The sequence below is a fragment of the Pleurodeles waltl genome, chromosome 9 (assembly GCF_031143425.1).
Source record: "Pleurodeles waltl isolate 20211129_DDA chromosome 9, aPleWal1.hap1.20221129, whole genome shotgun sequence".
Classification (NCBI taxonomy): domain Eukaryota; kingdom Metazoa; phylum Chordata; class Amphibia; order Caudata; family Salamandridae; genus Pleurodeles; species Pleurodeles waltl.
Window position 1 is genome coordinate 233,805,803 of NC_090448.1, and position 15,963 is coordinate 233,821,765.

A 15,963-nucleotide genomic window follows, 5' to 3' on the forward strand; every position below is an offset into this window, starting at 1 on the left:
CATTTCAATGTGGCTCGCAGTAGGACGAGGCATGTGATTGAGAGGACCTTTGGGCTCCTGAAGGCCCGATTCCGGTGTTTACACGTCTCAGATCATTGTTGCCTGCTGCATGCTACACAATCTGGCCCTGAAACATCAGATCCCATTGCTGGATGCAGAGGAGGTGGCACCTGGACCAGTGGCTGATGAAGGGGACATGGGGAGTAATGGGGAGGATGGTGATGATGATGAAGATGCAGCTGACTCCAGAGCTGAGTTGATACGTCCGTACTTCCACTGATCTACAGGTATGTGTCAGATGTATGGTATGTGACTTGTACTCTTGGCTGCCTGTGACCTGGATCCTCCTGGTGTCCATTTGCAAATTTGGTATTGGGTGCAGCCCTGCTTCCGGGTGGGTTGGTGGTTCACATGTGCCTGTCAGTGGAGTAGTAAATGTGCACATTCCAGTGCATTACTCACCCTGCTGTTGTGTTGCTTCACTTGTGACATGGTTGTGCATTTCCATTGTTCCTTGTACTACAATAAGAACAGCAATATGTGTGCTAAACATTGTGATGTCAACAGTATTGCTCCCTAGCCTAAGAGTCCACATTGGGAGGCAGTGCAACATTACTGTTTCCGACTGAGGAACCTACCTTAAGTTTAACTATGTCTGCTGTGTTGGTAGGACCATTGGGGATGGTTGTCTTGGCAATGTGGGTCTGATATGGGCATATAGTTATTGCTGGCACCAGCCATCTCACTCTAGAGACTCTGTAATTGTAGCGCATATGTGTTGTGTGGGCATATTTATCACCCATAGTGATTGTTGTCCCTGTCTTGTTCTACTTGCAGGGCATTTGTGTGATTCACTCTGGTTCCTGCATCAGCTGTTGCCTCCCTTGAGCCATGTCTCCAGCCTCTGCCTGGTCCACTATCATCCTTGCTGCATATTGTGTCCCCTTCTGTCAGTCTCACACACTCTTGCAGGACAGTGGGTTGACAGTTAAACATGTTATCCCACAGTGAATGGTACTTTTACAATAAAAAACACGTAGACCGTAGCTGTGCTCAGTCATGTTTATTAGTGACTGGCAAGTGCAAGGGGTGATGAGTTGGGTCATGGTGGATGAAATCCTCAAGTGGTTCTCCCAGCTGTGGGTAGTCCAAGACCAGTATCGGGCCATTGGAGAACAGAGACATGACAGTGGACAGTCAACAGGGTGTGTCAGTGACACCCAAGGGAGAATGTTCAGGAGAGTGTCACTTGCTGGTGGTGGTGTTGGTCTTGGCATCAGATCCTGGGGGATGTCTGAATGGACGTCCTCACTTGCGTGGGGGTCCCTCAGCTACAGGGGGAGGGGTGCTGGTGGTCTGCAGGTCCTCTGGCAGGGCCTCCGTTGCACTATCTGCCGCTGATGTGGACAACTCTGTTGGGATGTGGCTAGTGGAAGAGGCCTGCTGCTGGCGGGTGGAGGACTCATGGAGGGTGGAGGTCAACTCCTTCAGCACCCCAGCTATGGAAGACATGCTGGTGTTGAGGGTCTGCCCCTGCTACATGGCCTCCTGATGGTATTCCCTCCGCAGCCTTTGGCACTTTTGCACGGTCGCGAGGATCTGCCCCATCGTGTCTTGGGTTTGGTTGTATGCACCCAGGACTTGGGAAAGTGACGCCTGGCCATTCGGTTGTTGTGGCAGCCCCATCCCTTGCCCCACAGTTCCCCATTCCACTACCCCTGGCACAATGTGACCACTCCCAGTAGCAGCAGGTCCTTCATTGTCGTGGGTGTGTGCCCTTGAATCTGGCCCTGTACTGTGGGGCACACCTTTGATTGACCTGTACCTGGGACACTGGTTTGGGGATGAGGGGCTGGCTGAGGTGTTGTTGCCACATGGTGTGATGCAGGGTGTAGCCTGACTTTCTTGCCAGTGATGGCAGTGACAGCTGCAATACTGCAGAGAGAGTTTCGGGGATGTTGGGGGATGTGGATTGTGCCATATTTTCCAAGTGCTATTGAGAGTAGAGGATAGCGGATAGCATTGCTGTCATTGCCATGTGTTGGAACGCAGTCGAGGCACGCAGTTGGTGCGGCACGTGGTGTGGGTTTCCATGCAGGTGTTCCACTGTGAGGTGGGACTGTCATCCTGTGATGTGTAGGGAGTGAAGCATTGTGGAAGTTGTGGTGCTTGGCATTGTGCTTAGTGTCTGTGCATTTGGAGGTGGCTGTGGGGGATGGTGGTTGTGAGGTGGTGTGGCATGCTGGGGAGGGGCGTGGGGGGGTGCAGAATTGTGGATGGGATCGATTGGGGAGTGATGGGTGTTGGGGATGCATGCTAGGCAGGAGTGGTTGGTGCCTGGGGTGGTGCCTAGGGGGTGTTGTTGACTTACTTGAGTCAAGCCCCTTGGATGCATGATGCCCAAGATTCTCTCATCCCGAGGATGTCAACTCAAGGGGAGGAGCTGGGGGACCAGTGGCAGTCTTGATCATGGCGATCTGTTACCTGGACGCCATGGAACGCATATTTCCCCGTAGGTCATTCCACCTCTTCCTGATATCCTCCCTTGTGCGTGGATGTGTGCCCACTGCGTTTACCCTGTCGACGATCCTCTGTCATACCTCAGTTTTCCTGGCCAGGGATGTTTGCTGGACCTGGGCTCCGCCCATTTGTAGCTCTACCCTGAAGATTTCATCTACCATGACCCTCAACTCATTGTCAGTGAAAGGTGGGTGCTTTTGGGGTGCCATGTCGTGGGGGGGGGGTGCAGGGTGCACAGTGTGGGGTCGTTGGTGGTGTGGGGGTGTTTGGATTTGGGTGCAGGTGTGTTGTGGTGTTAGTGTGAGGGTGCCTAGTGCAATAGGTGCAGTTGTGTGATGTGTGCAGTGTAAAGGTGCCTGTATAGTATGGGATGTGTGTGAATGGGTTGTGGCATTCGGTGATGTTCCTTGATTGTGTGTGTGTGTGTGTGTGTGTGTGTGGGGGGGGGGGATGCTTTATAGTGCTGTGAGCAGGCGTATGTGGTTTGTGTATCAGGTGTGGGGTATTAAAACTGTTCAATGTTGTGTTCCCTACTATTGGCAGTAGCTTTTTGGACCGTGGTGGTACGCACCACTGATGGTGTCTTGCCATGCATGTCCCGCTGGGCAGTGAACTGACACGTAATTGGGCGGTCGGAATGGTGTCGGTGTGGCGGGGCAGGTGGTGTAACAGTCAATCTATCGCCGTCGGTCGGCCTGGTGGTGTTGAATTTCTGGCTGTATTTTGGTGGTTTTGACTTCTGTGTAGCTGGCGGTATGGTGGCGGTATTCTGCATGGCAGTATTGGCCAGAAACCGCCAAACTCGTTATGAGGGCCTGTGTGTTTTATTGTAGCTGGGTGAGTGGGTGAATGCAAGAATGAATCCAGTTTTGGGTAAATGGCTTCATGAGTTCAAGAATGAGTGCCAGAGTGCATATGTGACGTATTAATGAGTGGCTAAACTCACCTTTGAGTGACCTTTTCACTTGTAAGTCACACCTACTGGCATATCCGGGCATATCATTATACCTTCAGGGTTTAAAAAGATACACATAGAGTACTACTATACAACTCTCACTGGGCTGAAAAGAGAATCTTAAAGCTGGAGTTACTGTTTTTTTTAAATGTCTGGTACAGTTTTGCAATAAATTCCTATTGGAGGGACACGGCATGAAAAAGGATTCTTTTGAAGACCTAAACTTACTTCCTATACCAGTAATTCTTACCAAGGCATGTGTAATAATCACGTAGTGCCTTCTTCCTCATTTTCATTTTTTTCTCCCCGTTAAAAGTGTCTGGTATTCAAAGTGTTTTTGAAAGATGAAGTGGAAATGATGACGACCGCACCGCGTGGGAACGGGTGAAATCCCATACAGGCTGGAGGACCGTGAGTTGATTTCAGGATTTGATTAGCTGAAGAAGCCTCACCTAATTATGCCGTGAAAGCAGATCTGAAAAAGTGGCAAACATTTTTCCTGTAGATATGTACGTGATTTCCTATAGTAGAAAATCAGTGCTCCTTGGCACTGTGCCAGACCCAGAAGCATTACATATTTCACGAGTTTCCCTTGTTGGCTGTATGTATAACACCACAGCTATTTGGTAACTATATTTGAAAAAATAGCTCATTACAATGAATCATTTTACCGTTTCTAAAAGGGATTTGTGAAAGCAGGAAGACCTTCAATGGGCAAGGATCAGCTTCTATTTATCAAATGAACTGGTGAGCGCCTTCCAAGCCTCGACAGAACGTTTTGACAGGACGTGTCTGTTAAGTTATTGTGACATGAACTATAGCTAATTAACTCAATATTAAAGATAATAATGTAATCAATTTTGCAGTGCTTTACAGTAACACTAGGACATTTCTGTGACAAATTGTGCTTTGTAAAGAACAATGTAGTCCTTTACACTAATATAATAGTATATAAAAGAATACATTGCTGGAGGTCGGACACTATGCCCAAGTAGAGTTCAGATAATTGATAGCTACATTTTTAAGACCAATGGTACAGTTTGAAGACCATTTTGAAGGCAGCTTTGTCGGTTCTTCTTCAAGTATTTTTTTCACATTTTCCAGAATACCACAGTTTAGCACATTGTAGTTTCCAATATAATGCCAGTTAGCAAACTTTGAAAGCTTACATCATGCCTACTGTGTGTACATAATGCATAATTACCTTACGTTGACCTTTCGTTGATAAATCATTAAACACAACGTGCTTTTTCTCTATAGATATATGCCCCAAATTTGCACAGTTTTCAATGTATTGAAAGCCCCACTGACTAATCCGGTGGCACACTCTGTGTTGCTCGTGAAATCTCAGTCAAACTATGCACTGCATTGCACAACTTGCTTTCTGCATTGAGTGGCAAAATTGCCCGACTGGCCAGGTGAAAGAAAGAGGCACCACCGTCAGGCTTTTGGCATCTTGTAATATCCAGCACTCAACCAGAGTGCAGGGTGAGCAGAATCACTTTCTTTCCTTCTGTCAACATATTGTATTCATTTATGGTTACCTGCTAACTCCCACTCTTAGTTTTGCTTGGGATTGCACACCAAGCTTAATACTCCCTTTCAGATATTTCGAGTTACATTACAGAACCTCTATTTATGGTCTTTTGGACAATAATAATCTGGAACCAATGTGCTTTTGCCAGATTATGTTCTTGTCTAGCAGGTGAAAGGGGGCATTTTTGATGGCTCATGAGGTGTATGTTGGAGGGTACTGATTTAAGGACTAGTTTTATATTAATGTCGCCGTATGTATATGGTACTCTGTAAAATGAGAAGCCTCTAGAGGAGCATCCATGAGGAACTGATCTAAAACCATTGTGGAAATTGGTTAATCATCCTTATTGAATGGTAAAAACTCAGATTTTCTAGAGTTAAGAAGTGCTTCTCAATTTCACCTTCCATCCAGTGGCCCATTATGTAATCATTCAGCGCCCCACAATTCTAAGCAACTCAAACGAAATGCTTCTGTGGACTGCAGGTAAGAACGGTGTCCGGGAACACACGCTAAACAGTGCAAGGGTGCTGCCGCGCCTAGTCAGACGTTACTGCTGCCTTGCACAGGCTCCTAGTAACAAAAGTGCATTCATGTAAAATATGAATGTGTATACAAGATGTGGGTGAGATCTTAGTGTGTCAATGCTTAATGAGTGGATCCCTAAGGCACCCAATCCATCAAAACATCGCTACAAAGTGGAGTGACACCCTCCTCTCACCTAGACAGGACATTAAAAATCATGTAGTACTGAACCAAAAATGTCAATTCACTCCATCCTAAACATCCTCCTCTCCAGCACATCGCAACCCTGCAGAATTGGGTGAAAGAGAGTAGACTTCTATCAGGATGCTGCTGCAAATAAAATAGCAATATGTAGGTTAAAAAAAAAGAATTGCCTTGGTTAGATTGAGGGTGAGAGTTGCCTAGCAGGACATCTATGTGAATAGAAGGAATGTTTATGCCTTGGTACTGGACATTTGTATACTATAGGGCCAAGAAGCAATCCAGAGGTAATCAACATTAAAGCAAGTGGCTCAAATTTCTCTATGAGGTTAAGACTAGAGTGGTATCTTGAACCATAGACATTCTTAACAACCTGTTTTATTGGGGGACAAGAATTTACCCATTATGAATACATATACATTTTTAACTAATAATCTCTTTGGTGGGATATAGAACTGTGTTGCATTGAATTAATCTATGTTTCTTTAACATCTAACAATGTTTACTCTTGTAAGCTACAACCCCTGAACCAAGGTGCAGTGGTGCTGAAGGTCCATGATCAGTGTTTGGCATTCCCTGCTCCTGCCAAGGTCGATATCTATGTTTCTGATATTCTGGACTTGTATGTCCGTGTGGTTAACAAGGTGAGTGTTTAAGCAGTACATTTTGATTTATATATTTGCTTTGTAATTTTCATTTAGAACACTTTCTTCAATTATGTCAACTTTAGTTTAAGACTTGATTTGAATGTTATATATGCCACACTATCTATGTGGACTTTGTTTAATCGGTGAATATTATTTCAGTGTAAGTCATGAGACAGTTGAAAAGTAGAAAACCTTTGTATGTTTATTAGGTTCTGTTTGAAATGTTTCAACTGTTGTGAAAACTCTTATAATTCTTGCAACAGTAAGAAGTAAACACTCTGTTTACAACAATTTAAATAGTAATTTAAATAATGTGGAGCATAAAATACTGGCATCATTCCTAGCCAAATACTTCCTTTACTTGGGCCCTTTTCATTCAGGCATTTGTTTTTATCAGTTAAGAAAGTTGTACTTTTTGGAATATACCTTATATTATATTTTTAGCCTTTTTAGGGGGGGGAATGCTACATATACTCCTGTAGGTCATCCTTCATATCTGATGATAGACTTCTAGTTGCAGAATCCTTACCTTTGAATTTCACCCCAGGCGCCCTCTTGATCCAGAGAATTTTCTGAACATTACCCCTGCAGGCTGGTAGATGACGTCGGTCGACTCTGCCTGTTATCTGCATCGTCCACGGCAGATATGATGTTGCAGGTCCTAGGCACTATCCTGACGCGCTGAGGTCAGTTCTTCTCTTTCTGCACCAGCTAGCGCCAGTACAGAGAGAGTCACTCAGTCACTTTTTGTCAAAGATTTTTCAGGTTTTTCTACTCCTGGTGCATCAAGGAGGTCATCAAGGAACGCCATATTAAAGCCCTGAGGTGCGTGTCATCGGGCAGTGTCCATGACAGATCCGCACCTCATGTGTCTTTGGTGCCTTGGGCGGAAACACAACCCGAAATCATGCTCAGAGTGTCAGGCCATGAATCCGAAGGCTTTGAGGGAGCTGTCTCTGAAGCTGATGGTGTCCCAGTGCTCAACTCCCTGCAAGTCGAGGTCTCGGCTGAAAGGAAGGACTTAGGAGCGATCGCGGAGTCGTCCATCATCATCATCATCATCATCTCACTCTAAGTCCCCAGGATGATTGGGTAAGACGAGGCACAGGAAGAGCAAGAAGTTGAAGCGTTATTTGACTTCTTGTCCGTTGACCAACGAGATGTGGGTGCATCAGTGGTCTAGGCCTTGTTCTGAGGAACCTGCACCTGGGCTGATGACGTGCCTCTCCTGAGTTTCTGGGAGCCAGAGCGACCCATGCCCAACTTTGTGAGTTCTATGAGGCCATGCACCTCATTTTTGGGTAGTCCAACTCCACTGGAGTGCCTTTGGGCCCTGCAGAGTCTAAAGAGGCCCCTTCAGAATCTGCACTGACAGCTTCGGCCTTGGTGCCGAGGGGCACTCTTGGATTCTGTTCTAGATCTGGACTGGTGTTGGTTCTACCACCTCCATGTTCCCTGATGCCGGCGCTCCTGGCGCCGCCCCCACCCACGGGCAGCACTATCCCCCATTATCGTGGGTGACGTCAACACTGAGCCGAATGGGCTTAGTATGACTCAGACGCCGGCTGAAGACTTGCCTCCTATGTTTGATCCTGAGCTCCTTTCTTATGGGCTGGGTTATGGTGAGCAATGGGAGGGGTCACTGGACCCTTTAGAATACCAGCTCCAAGACCCTGTGGATGTGGACTGGTGTACATACTTGGGTGAGGCCAGCAGGCCGGATACTGTTCCATATACTGGCATGCTTTCTCCTCCTACCATGGCTACGGAGGAGGGGGCTTCCTTCTCCTCAGTAGTGGTGAGAAGAGCAGCTGAGGTTTTGGACCTTGAGTTGCCTTTGCAGGCAGTCAGAACTAATCTCCTCACAGGGGTGCTTCAGCCTGGGGTTTTCTCCTCTGAACCCCTGCTTGCTTTAATGAAGTCCTACTGGATACCTGGTCCTAACCCGGCACAGGGGCTCCTGTGAACAGGAGAATTGCCGTCCGCCATTGCCTCGCTCTGGGGGACCCATATTTCCTGACGGAACACCCCACCCCTGAGAGCTTTGTTATCCAAGGCTCCACTTCCCAAGGCCAGTTTCCTTCTGCAGCCCCGGATAGGGAACCCAAAAGGCTAAACAATATTTTTTTCCTCCAGTGTAGCATTGCGGTCCATGAACACCGCATGCCTTTTGGGCATTATTCCCACACTCTGTGGGATACAGTTGTGCAAGTGCTGCCACATGTCCCAGAAGAGGCCTGGGCTGTACTCTCTCAGGCAGTTGCCGAAGGGAGAGATGCAGCAAAGTTCACTATTTGTTGTGGAGTGGAGACAACCGATTCACTGGGTGGAGCAGTTTAGTTGACAGTGGCCCTGAGGTGCCATACCTGGTTGAGGATGTCTGGCTTTTTGGAGGATTTCAAGTCTACTTTGATGGGCATTCCCTTTGATTGCACCCCTCTCTTCAGAGACAAGGCAAACTCTGAGCTTGAGTGCTTTAGAGATTCTTGTGTTATGGGCAGGTCCTTGGGCCTTGCTGCAGCCCCTCACTCCCCTCCCCCCCCCCCCCCCCCCCCCCCCAACCAGGCTGCCTTTCATGGCTATGGAAGGGGCCTCCAACCTAGTCCATTCCTGGCCAGCCCCCATGCTGTGCATGCTACCCAGCCTCTGTGTGGCCGAAGGGGTGGGATCTACCGACCTCATGGATCAGAGAGCCAGTGGTTTGGCCAGTCCACTGCCCAGTACCCCTCCACCTCCCCTCTGTAGAAGCCACCAATGGCCAGTTGGAGGCAGGATTCGCCATTGCCTGCTCCTCTGGCAATCCATTACGTTAAACAGGTGGGTTTTGCAGACAGTCCAGAAAGGCTACTCCCTCCCCTTCAAGACTACTTGTCCATCCATGCCACCATCATATGCTCGAAAGACGGAGGATCACCTGTCCTTTCTCTGCAAGGAATTAAAAGGTCTCTTGGCCAGAGAAGCCATAGAGAGGGTTCCTGTGCTAGAGTAGGTCACAGTTGATATTCCTGCTACTTTCTGGTGCCCAAAAAGGACAAAGGTCTCTGCCCTATCCTGGGCCTTCGATCCCTCTATCTATTCCGCAAGAGAAGTTCAAAGTGCTCACTCTGGCTCAGGTTTTATCTGCCCTGTACCCAGGAGACTGGATGGAAGCGTTGAACTTGCAGAACACTTTCATATTTCTGTCCTGCCTACCTACAGAAGTTACTTGTGGTTCACTGTAGGCCACAAGCACTTTCAGTTCACCATGCTCCCTTTTGGCCTTACCAGCGCCCCTCGGGTGTTCACAAAGGTGATGGCAGTGGTTGCAGCTCATCTGCTCTGATCAGGGGTTTCAGTCTCTTTATCTCTTCATCTGGCTGTTGAAGGCGGTCTTGATACAGGCTGTCATCTCCCACCTCCGGCATGGGCGGAAAGGCGTACAAGACACCAGAGTTCCACTTGAGACAAAAAGCATCTCCGAGCGATAGCCACCTTGGAAACTAACACGCAAAACTGCTGACCTTGTGCTCCTCTCCAGAGGTGAGCAGATCTAACCAAGCCTCTCACCACTCCTGAAAAGACCTTGCGCCACCTCCTGATGGAGACACCATTCGTGATCCAGTAGACATGTTCGGCTGAGTTTGTCTGTTCTGCCATTCAGAGAGCACGTCAGATGTTGAACCACCAGGGATACACCCCCCCCTGTTCCAGACACATCCAGAGGTGCAGAGTCTCCTTAAAAAGATTCCACAACTTCATCCTGCCCTGCTTGTTGCAGTACCACATGAACACCTGCACCATCTTTCCCTTGGGAGAAGGAAGAAATGCCTTCAATGACAACCGGATCGCACAGAGCTCCAGCAGGCTGATGTGGAGTCTGGACTCCACTGGAGACCAGATACTTCTGATCTCCACCCATCTCAGATGGCCGCCTCATCCCAGAAGTGAGGCATCTGTCATTACTGTCAGACCTGGTTGGGGAAGGGAGAGGGATCTACCTCTGACTGAATCGCGGTTCGTTAAACACCACTGCAGATCTTGTGCAGTTCCCTCCGACATCTGGATCTTGTTGGAGAGATTCCCCTAATGCTGCACCCACTTAAACTTCAGGTCCCACTGCAGAGCCCAGTTATGCCATCTGGCACCAGCAGGATGCAGGAGGCCATGAGGCTCAGCAGCCTCAGTCATTCTCACCGAAATCCAGGATGGAGGCTGAAATATCAGGTATCCTAGCTTGAATATCCTGGACTCGCCACTAGAGAGAATAAGCCTGAAACTGCACTGCATCCAGACCAGCTCTGATGAAAGGAAGTGTCTGAGAAGGAGTCAGGTGTGACTTCACCACATTTATAGTGAACCCCAGGAAATGCAGGAGGTCTGGATGGAGACACCATTTGTGCACACATACATCAAACACTACTGCCTGGACAGTCAGGTCCGTACGGACAGGTACTTTGCCGTTTCAGACCTGAAGGACTTTCTGGTATAATTTCTAGTATGATCTTGGTTTGCAGACCCTCCTCCAGGGATGGTATTGCTTGGGTATCTATTCAAAGGTAAGGAATCTGCAACTAGAAGTCTCTATCAGATGGCCAAGTTACTTACCACCGGTAACACCTTATTTGGTAGAGACATGTTGTAGTTATAGATTCCTTTCCGACACACCCATCCTTCCCATTCTGCGAACCTATTTCTAGGGACAGAATCTCTCCTTTCGGTGTCTTAGCTTTGACACCAGTAGTCCATGTTCTTCAGGGCTCTGTGCTTCTGGCGTGGAAAGTTGTGAAATAAATTTAAATCAGCACTCCGGGGTGGTGCCTGTATAGGACCTGCAATGTCATATCCGGTGCGGCTGATGATGGACACAGAGCAGACCAGCACCCCCTAACGGTGCGTAGGGGTACTGCCCAGAAAACTCTCTGGATCAAGCTGATGCCTAAGCGGAAATTCACAGGTAAGGAATCTGAAACTAGAATGGCTCCACCAGATAAGGTGTTACCGAAGGTAAGTAAGTTGTTCATTAGTCTCTTTCACCCTCTGTTATCTCCAGAAATTAGCACTTTGATTCTGTTTCTGGAACCCTCTAGCTGAAACCCTTTATCTGGCTAGTCCTGCAGTGTTCCACCATTCCTTGTCAATTAAGGTACAGCTGAAACATATTAGCCATTGCCACCACTGAGGTGAACTGAGGCAAAGACCATGTATTTGGCTTGAATGCACAGTTATGCTTCAGAACGGTGATGCATAGCATCAATTTGCCTTGAGCAGGGAGAACAATGCACTAACAAAGTGTTAGGTACCTTCCAGCAAACATAGGAAATACATTGAATTTCTTGATTTCATATGCTTAGAATTGCCTTTTGATTGTGCAGTGCATTTGTGGTGCTGACAGACTGCAACTTGCAAATGTGGAAGGAATAATGGAAAATATGTTAATGCCCCTCTACGCATTTACAATTGACATACATTGTTAGGCTGGCAGACGTAAAACTTCTTCATATATGTTCAGTTCAGATTGTGATTTTATTTTTTTTGTTTGCTTTGTTTAGCCAACTGTCTTTGTGTCTTGCTAGCAGGTGGGTCTTGACTCCTTTTGTCTGACCCGGGGGCTTAGGAAAATGTATGCAACACAAAATTAGTGATGAATATTCTTTTTACTCTACTCACTGTCCCCTAACAGCATAAAATGAAAGCAGTGGGAATTAGGTTAAATTCTTTCTTTTGTGAAAGTCTCGACCTTTGTTTGCCCCTTGGGGCAAGAAAAGTAATCTTCCGAATCTCTTTGCTTAGGAAGTAAACTACTACAATGTAAGACCTAGCTATTGGAGTTTCTTCCAGCATGGAGGTACAATACCTGTCGATGGTCATCCAAGTATTCAGTCTTCTCCTTTTGTCAGTGGCTCACAATATGGTTTGGGGTTCAGAAACAAAGTCAAACTGGTGATCAAATGTAATTGTCAACAATTGACAAACAACACAAACTCTTTGCGATAATCTACCCTGCTGGTAGATATATACACACGAGCAGGACAACTAGTTTATTACATATATTGCTTTGTGAGTAAATATCTACTTCATCCTCTAAGCCCCCCAATTACCATAAAATATGTCTTCACAGTGAGACATCTGAAAGCAAGTGAACAACCACCTTTGAGCTGACTAGACTCCATTAAGCTGTGGTTCTGTGCAGGTGTATAACATACCTTTAGGGTGACTACTTTTCAAGTTAAACACCATCATATTTTCCAGAATGAGTCAATCTGAGAAGTCTTCCTACTAGATAAGCTGCTCAAATGTATAGCAATGTGACACCAAGCAACACTGTCAGTTTAGTGAGGGACTGTACTTAATATCTGCACCTCTGGCCTTCAGGAATACAGATACAATAAAAAGTGAGCCCAATAAGGTTCCTACATGGCCCACTCCCTTAGTCAATGTGCTTTGAAGCTACAGTCAGCTTAAATTTAAGTCCTTGGAGGGTGGATGTTTTAATTATTATTACAAAAAGCATTCTGTACACTAATGTAACCTAGAAAAGTGCAGAATATTATTTTTAATTGCTGCTCATTATTCTTCCTAGTGATAATTTGTATCCATTTCTTTCTCAAACTCCATAAGCCAAATCAGAGCTAAACTGAATACTGGAGCTTACCTGGATTACTTTATGCAGGTTTTATCTATTGTCCATCCACGTGGCTGGGAAGAGCAGCACTGGCCCCTCCTAATGTGTGCTAAACAGAGAGCCCAAAGGCAAGTCAGAATTGAAGAGTTATCATGAAGGACTGACTGCCCTGGTATGCTCTCATTTACACACCTGGCACAGGCCCCTCCCCAGCTCTGTTGCTCCTCTCATCTGCTCTATTTCCTGTTGTCTTGAGTCAAGACTGCATATATGAGGTAATTTGTTATATTATTGTGTTTCACCCAGTTTGCATAATCTTTGCCCTTCTTACAAAATCAATGCATACGTTGCACAATTACCATAGTTGTGTTTGTGGGGAGCCTTATATGCAAATTAACCCAACCGGTGCACACTACACTCTTTTGATGCTAAAGCACACTGCTCTAGAATAACAGTGATGCAAAGTTCACCAGTTTAGCCTAGTCATCTCACATCCCTATTACACATTTCAAATAAAGATAGTGTGTTCCTTCAGTTATGTGATATGAGTTTCTGGGTGACCCATAAGCCATTACAATTTTGTGGCTTAAGTCTTTGAAAATAATATTATGAATAGCTCTAAACCTAAATACATTTTTAGGTATTATCTTTAGAGTAGACTTTTTAAACATTATCTTTAAACTGAATAGTGTCTTTTTTATAAAGACTAGATCTGTTGAAAGCATGACTAATTTGCATAATCACACTGTACAGATTGCCCTTTTGGTGAGTTCATAGCACTTGCCCACTTGTTCACCTAGAAAGACTGCAACCTAAAGATGAAAATCTTTGAAAGAAAAAATATGATAATTCGCAATGATCACAACCCAGATAATGTTGTGATTAATTCTTTATGTAGGTGGAGATTGGAAAATCAGTGAAAGCCTATGTTAGAGTACAAGACTCTTCTAAGCAGCCATTTCTAGTGAAGTACTTCAAATTCATGGATTTGAAAGTCAAGGAAGCTAATCGCATTGTTACGCTAACGTAAGTTTTTTTTATTTTTTATATTACAGTATTTATATTTTTTTAACGTCTGTAGTCTCTGTTCGTCTGAGTAGGTGGCCCTAACAATTTTAATTACACTGAGAATGTTTATATCTAGTTATTGACGCTGTGACATTTCTAGCTCAAAATGAGCAGTAGATTGTTAGCTCTTAAATTAGTACATTTTCCACAGGTTTCCCATTTGTCTTCAGCCTGTGAATCAAGGCAACTTGTTGTGAATGATTTTTAGGCCACAGTAAACATTAACCAATTCTAGACAGTATTCCCCATGGTAACTCATGCATGTGCTCATATTGATTAATAGAAGTATGATCGTTCCTCATATTTCTTTTTTTTTCTTTTTTTTTTACAAGTAAGATCATGTATTCATTTTAAGAAGTACTATCGAGTGTTCTAGGTTCAACCGGATTTGCCTCGTGGAACCTGCTTAGCTGTTTCTGCTCATGAGCATGCATTGGTTTTATATATTGTAGTAATCTACTTGCTTTTTTTACAAAAAGATTTTATATGTGCTCAACTAAATCTTGCTCTGCTTGCCCACAAAGTATTTGCTTTTTGAAAATAAGTGAAGTTTGTTTTGCTTGGGTAGTGTTAATGCATTTTACATTAAATTTAATAACTAAGTTAAATTATAATTATAAAAACAATATTATTAAACATGAACATTCAATAAAATTGATACACTTGCATAATTCATTGTCAGAATGTCATTGTCTTGCCATACTCCCTTTGTTTTCAGAGAATTCCAAAGTAGCTTTGTGCATATCATTGGGTTACTCACTTGACCATTTGAGAAAAACATAATCTTTTGCATATTGTTTAGTCAAACCTTCCAGAATGATTAAATGTGTCTAATATAAGCTGTTCAATTAAATATTTGTTTGGTTTAAATCCACAATTGTTAAAAAATATAGTCCAGTTTAGAATTACTTTATTTCTAGATTCTTGAAAATACTGTTTATTTGTTCTCATCGGTTGATCATATTATTTACTTTTTATTTTTTTCCCTCATAAAGTTTTACCCAAAAAATTCTTAGTGACACTTTCCAAACAAACAGTAAAAGACCCTTTATTCATCCACAGGGACATATAAACTCTTAAAGGAGATGCCTACTTTAAGCTATTGTTGCTAACAGCGGATTCTGAATCCTGTTGTGTTTATTTTCCAACAAGATTTTTGAATGTTGACTGATTATTATGAAGTTTTTTTTGTGGTTAATAAAAGGCAACAGTGTGAAATGTGTTTACATGTGCTAGTAGCCCATGGTTAGATTAATTCAGTTTTAGGACTTGGTGCAGATTAGATGAAGGTCAACTATGTAAAACTTCAGTACGTTATGAGAGTGGTACTTTCTGATATCACTGTGCATGCTGCACAGGTTATGTAATTGGCTTTCTTTGAGTGTTTTGTCCGCCCACACTGCATGATAAACCGTCAGTCCATGCAAAAGGAGTTATTCATCAATGGGCATTGAAGATGAAGATAGTCTGAATGTTGTAAATTCAGAAAGTCTGGTGCAGTCTTACAAATGACTCTCCTCCACTACTGCTATGTTCATTTTATGAACCATCTTTTACGTTGTAATTTTACATGGTACCAATAAAGACACATATTCCAGAACTGCTAAAGCTCCTACTTAGTCATCATATCTTGTGTCTGACAAACCTCATATCTACAAAACATCTGTTAATGTTCTCAAAATATTTTGAAAAGGAATCAACTTAATGAGACATGATTATGATCACTGAGCACAAGAACTTAGTTTTCCACCTCATTTTACACTAGCAATCTTGCTTTAATGATTTATACTTTTAGCGCATCAACAATTGTGCAGTTACTTGATGAAGGAATAAGGGATACAAACCTCACTCATTTGTTATCAATTGAATTAATACAGTTCTAAGATCTGTCCAAATGGCTATGAGCAGTTAA

At 44.5% G+C, this 15,963-nt stretch overlaps 1 protein-coding gene across 1 annotated transcript in view; it reads left to right on the top strand.

Moving 5' to 3' along the window:
- Positions 1-15,963, top strand: part of NUP210 (nucleoporin 210) — a 462,103-nt gene that overhangs the window by 223,093 nt on the left and 223,047 nt on the right. Inside the window, exons 21-22 of the mRNA XM_069206618.1 lie at positions 6,251-6,379; positions 13,882-14,009. Of these exons, the coding sequence (XP_069062719.1) occupies positions 6,251-6,379; positions 13,882-14,009 (257 nt within the window). The remainder of the gene's footprint in view (positions 1-6,250; positions 6,380-13,881; positions 14,010-15,963) is intronic.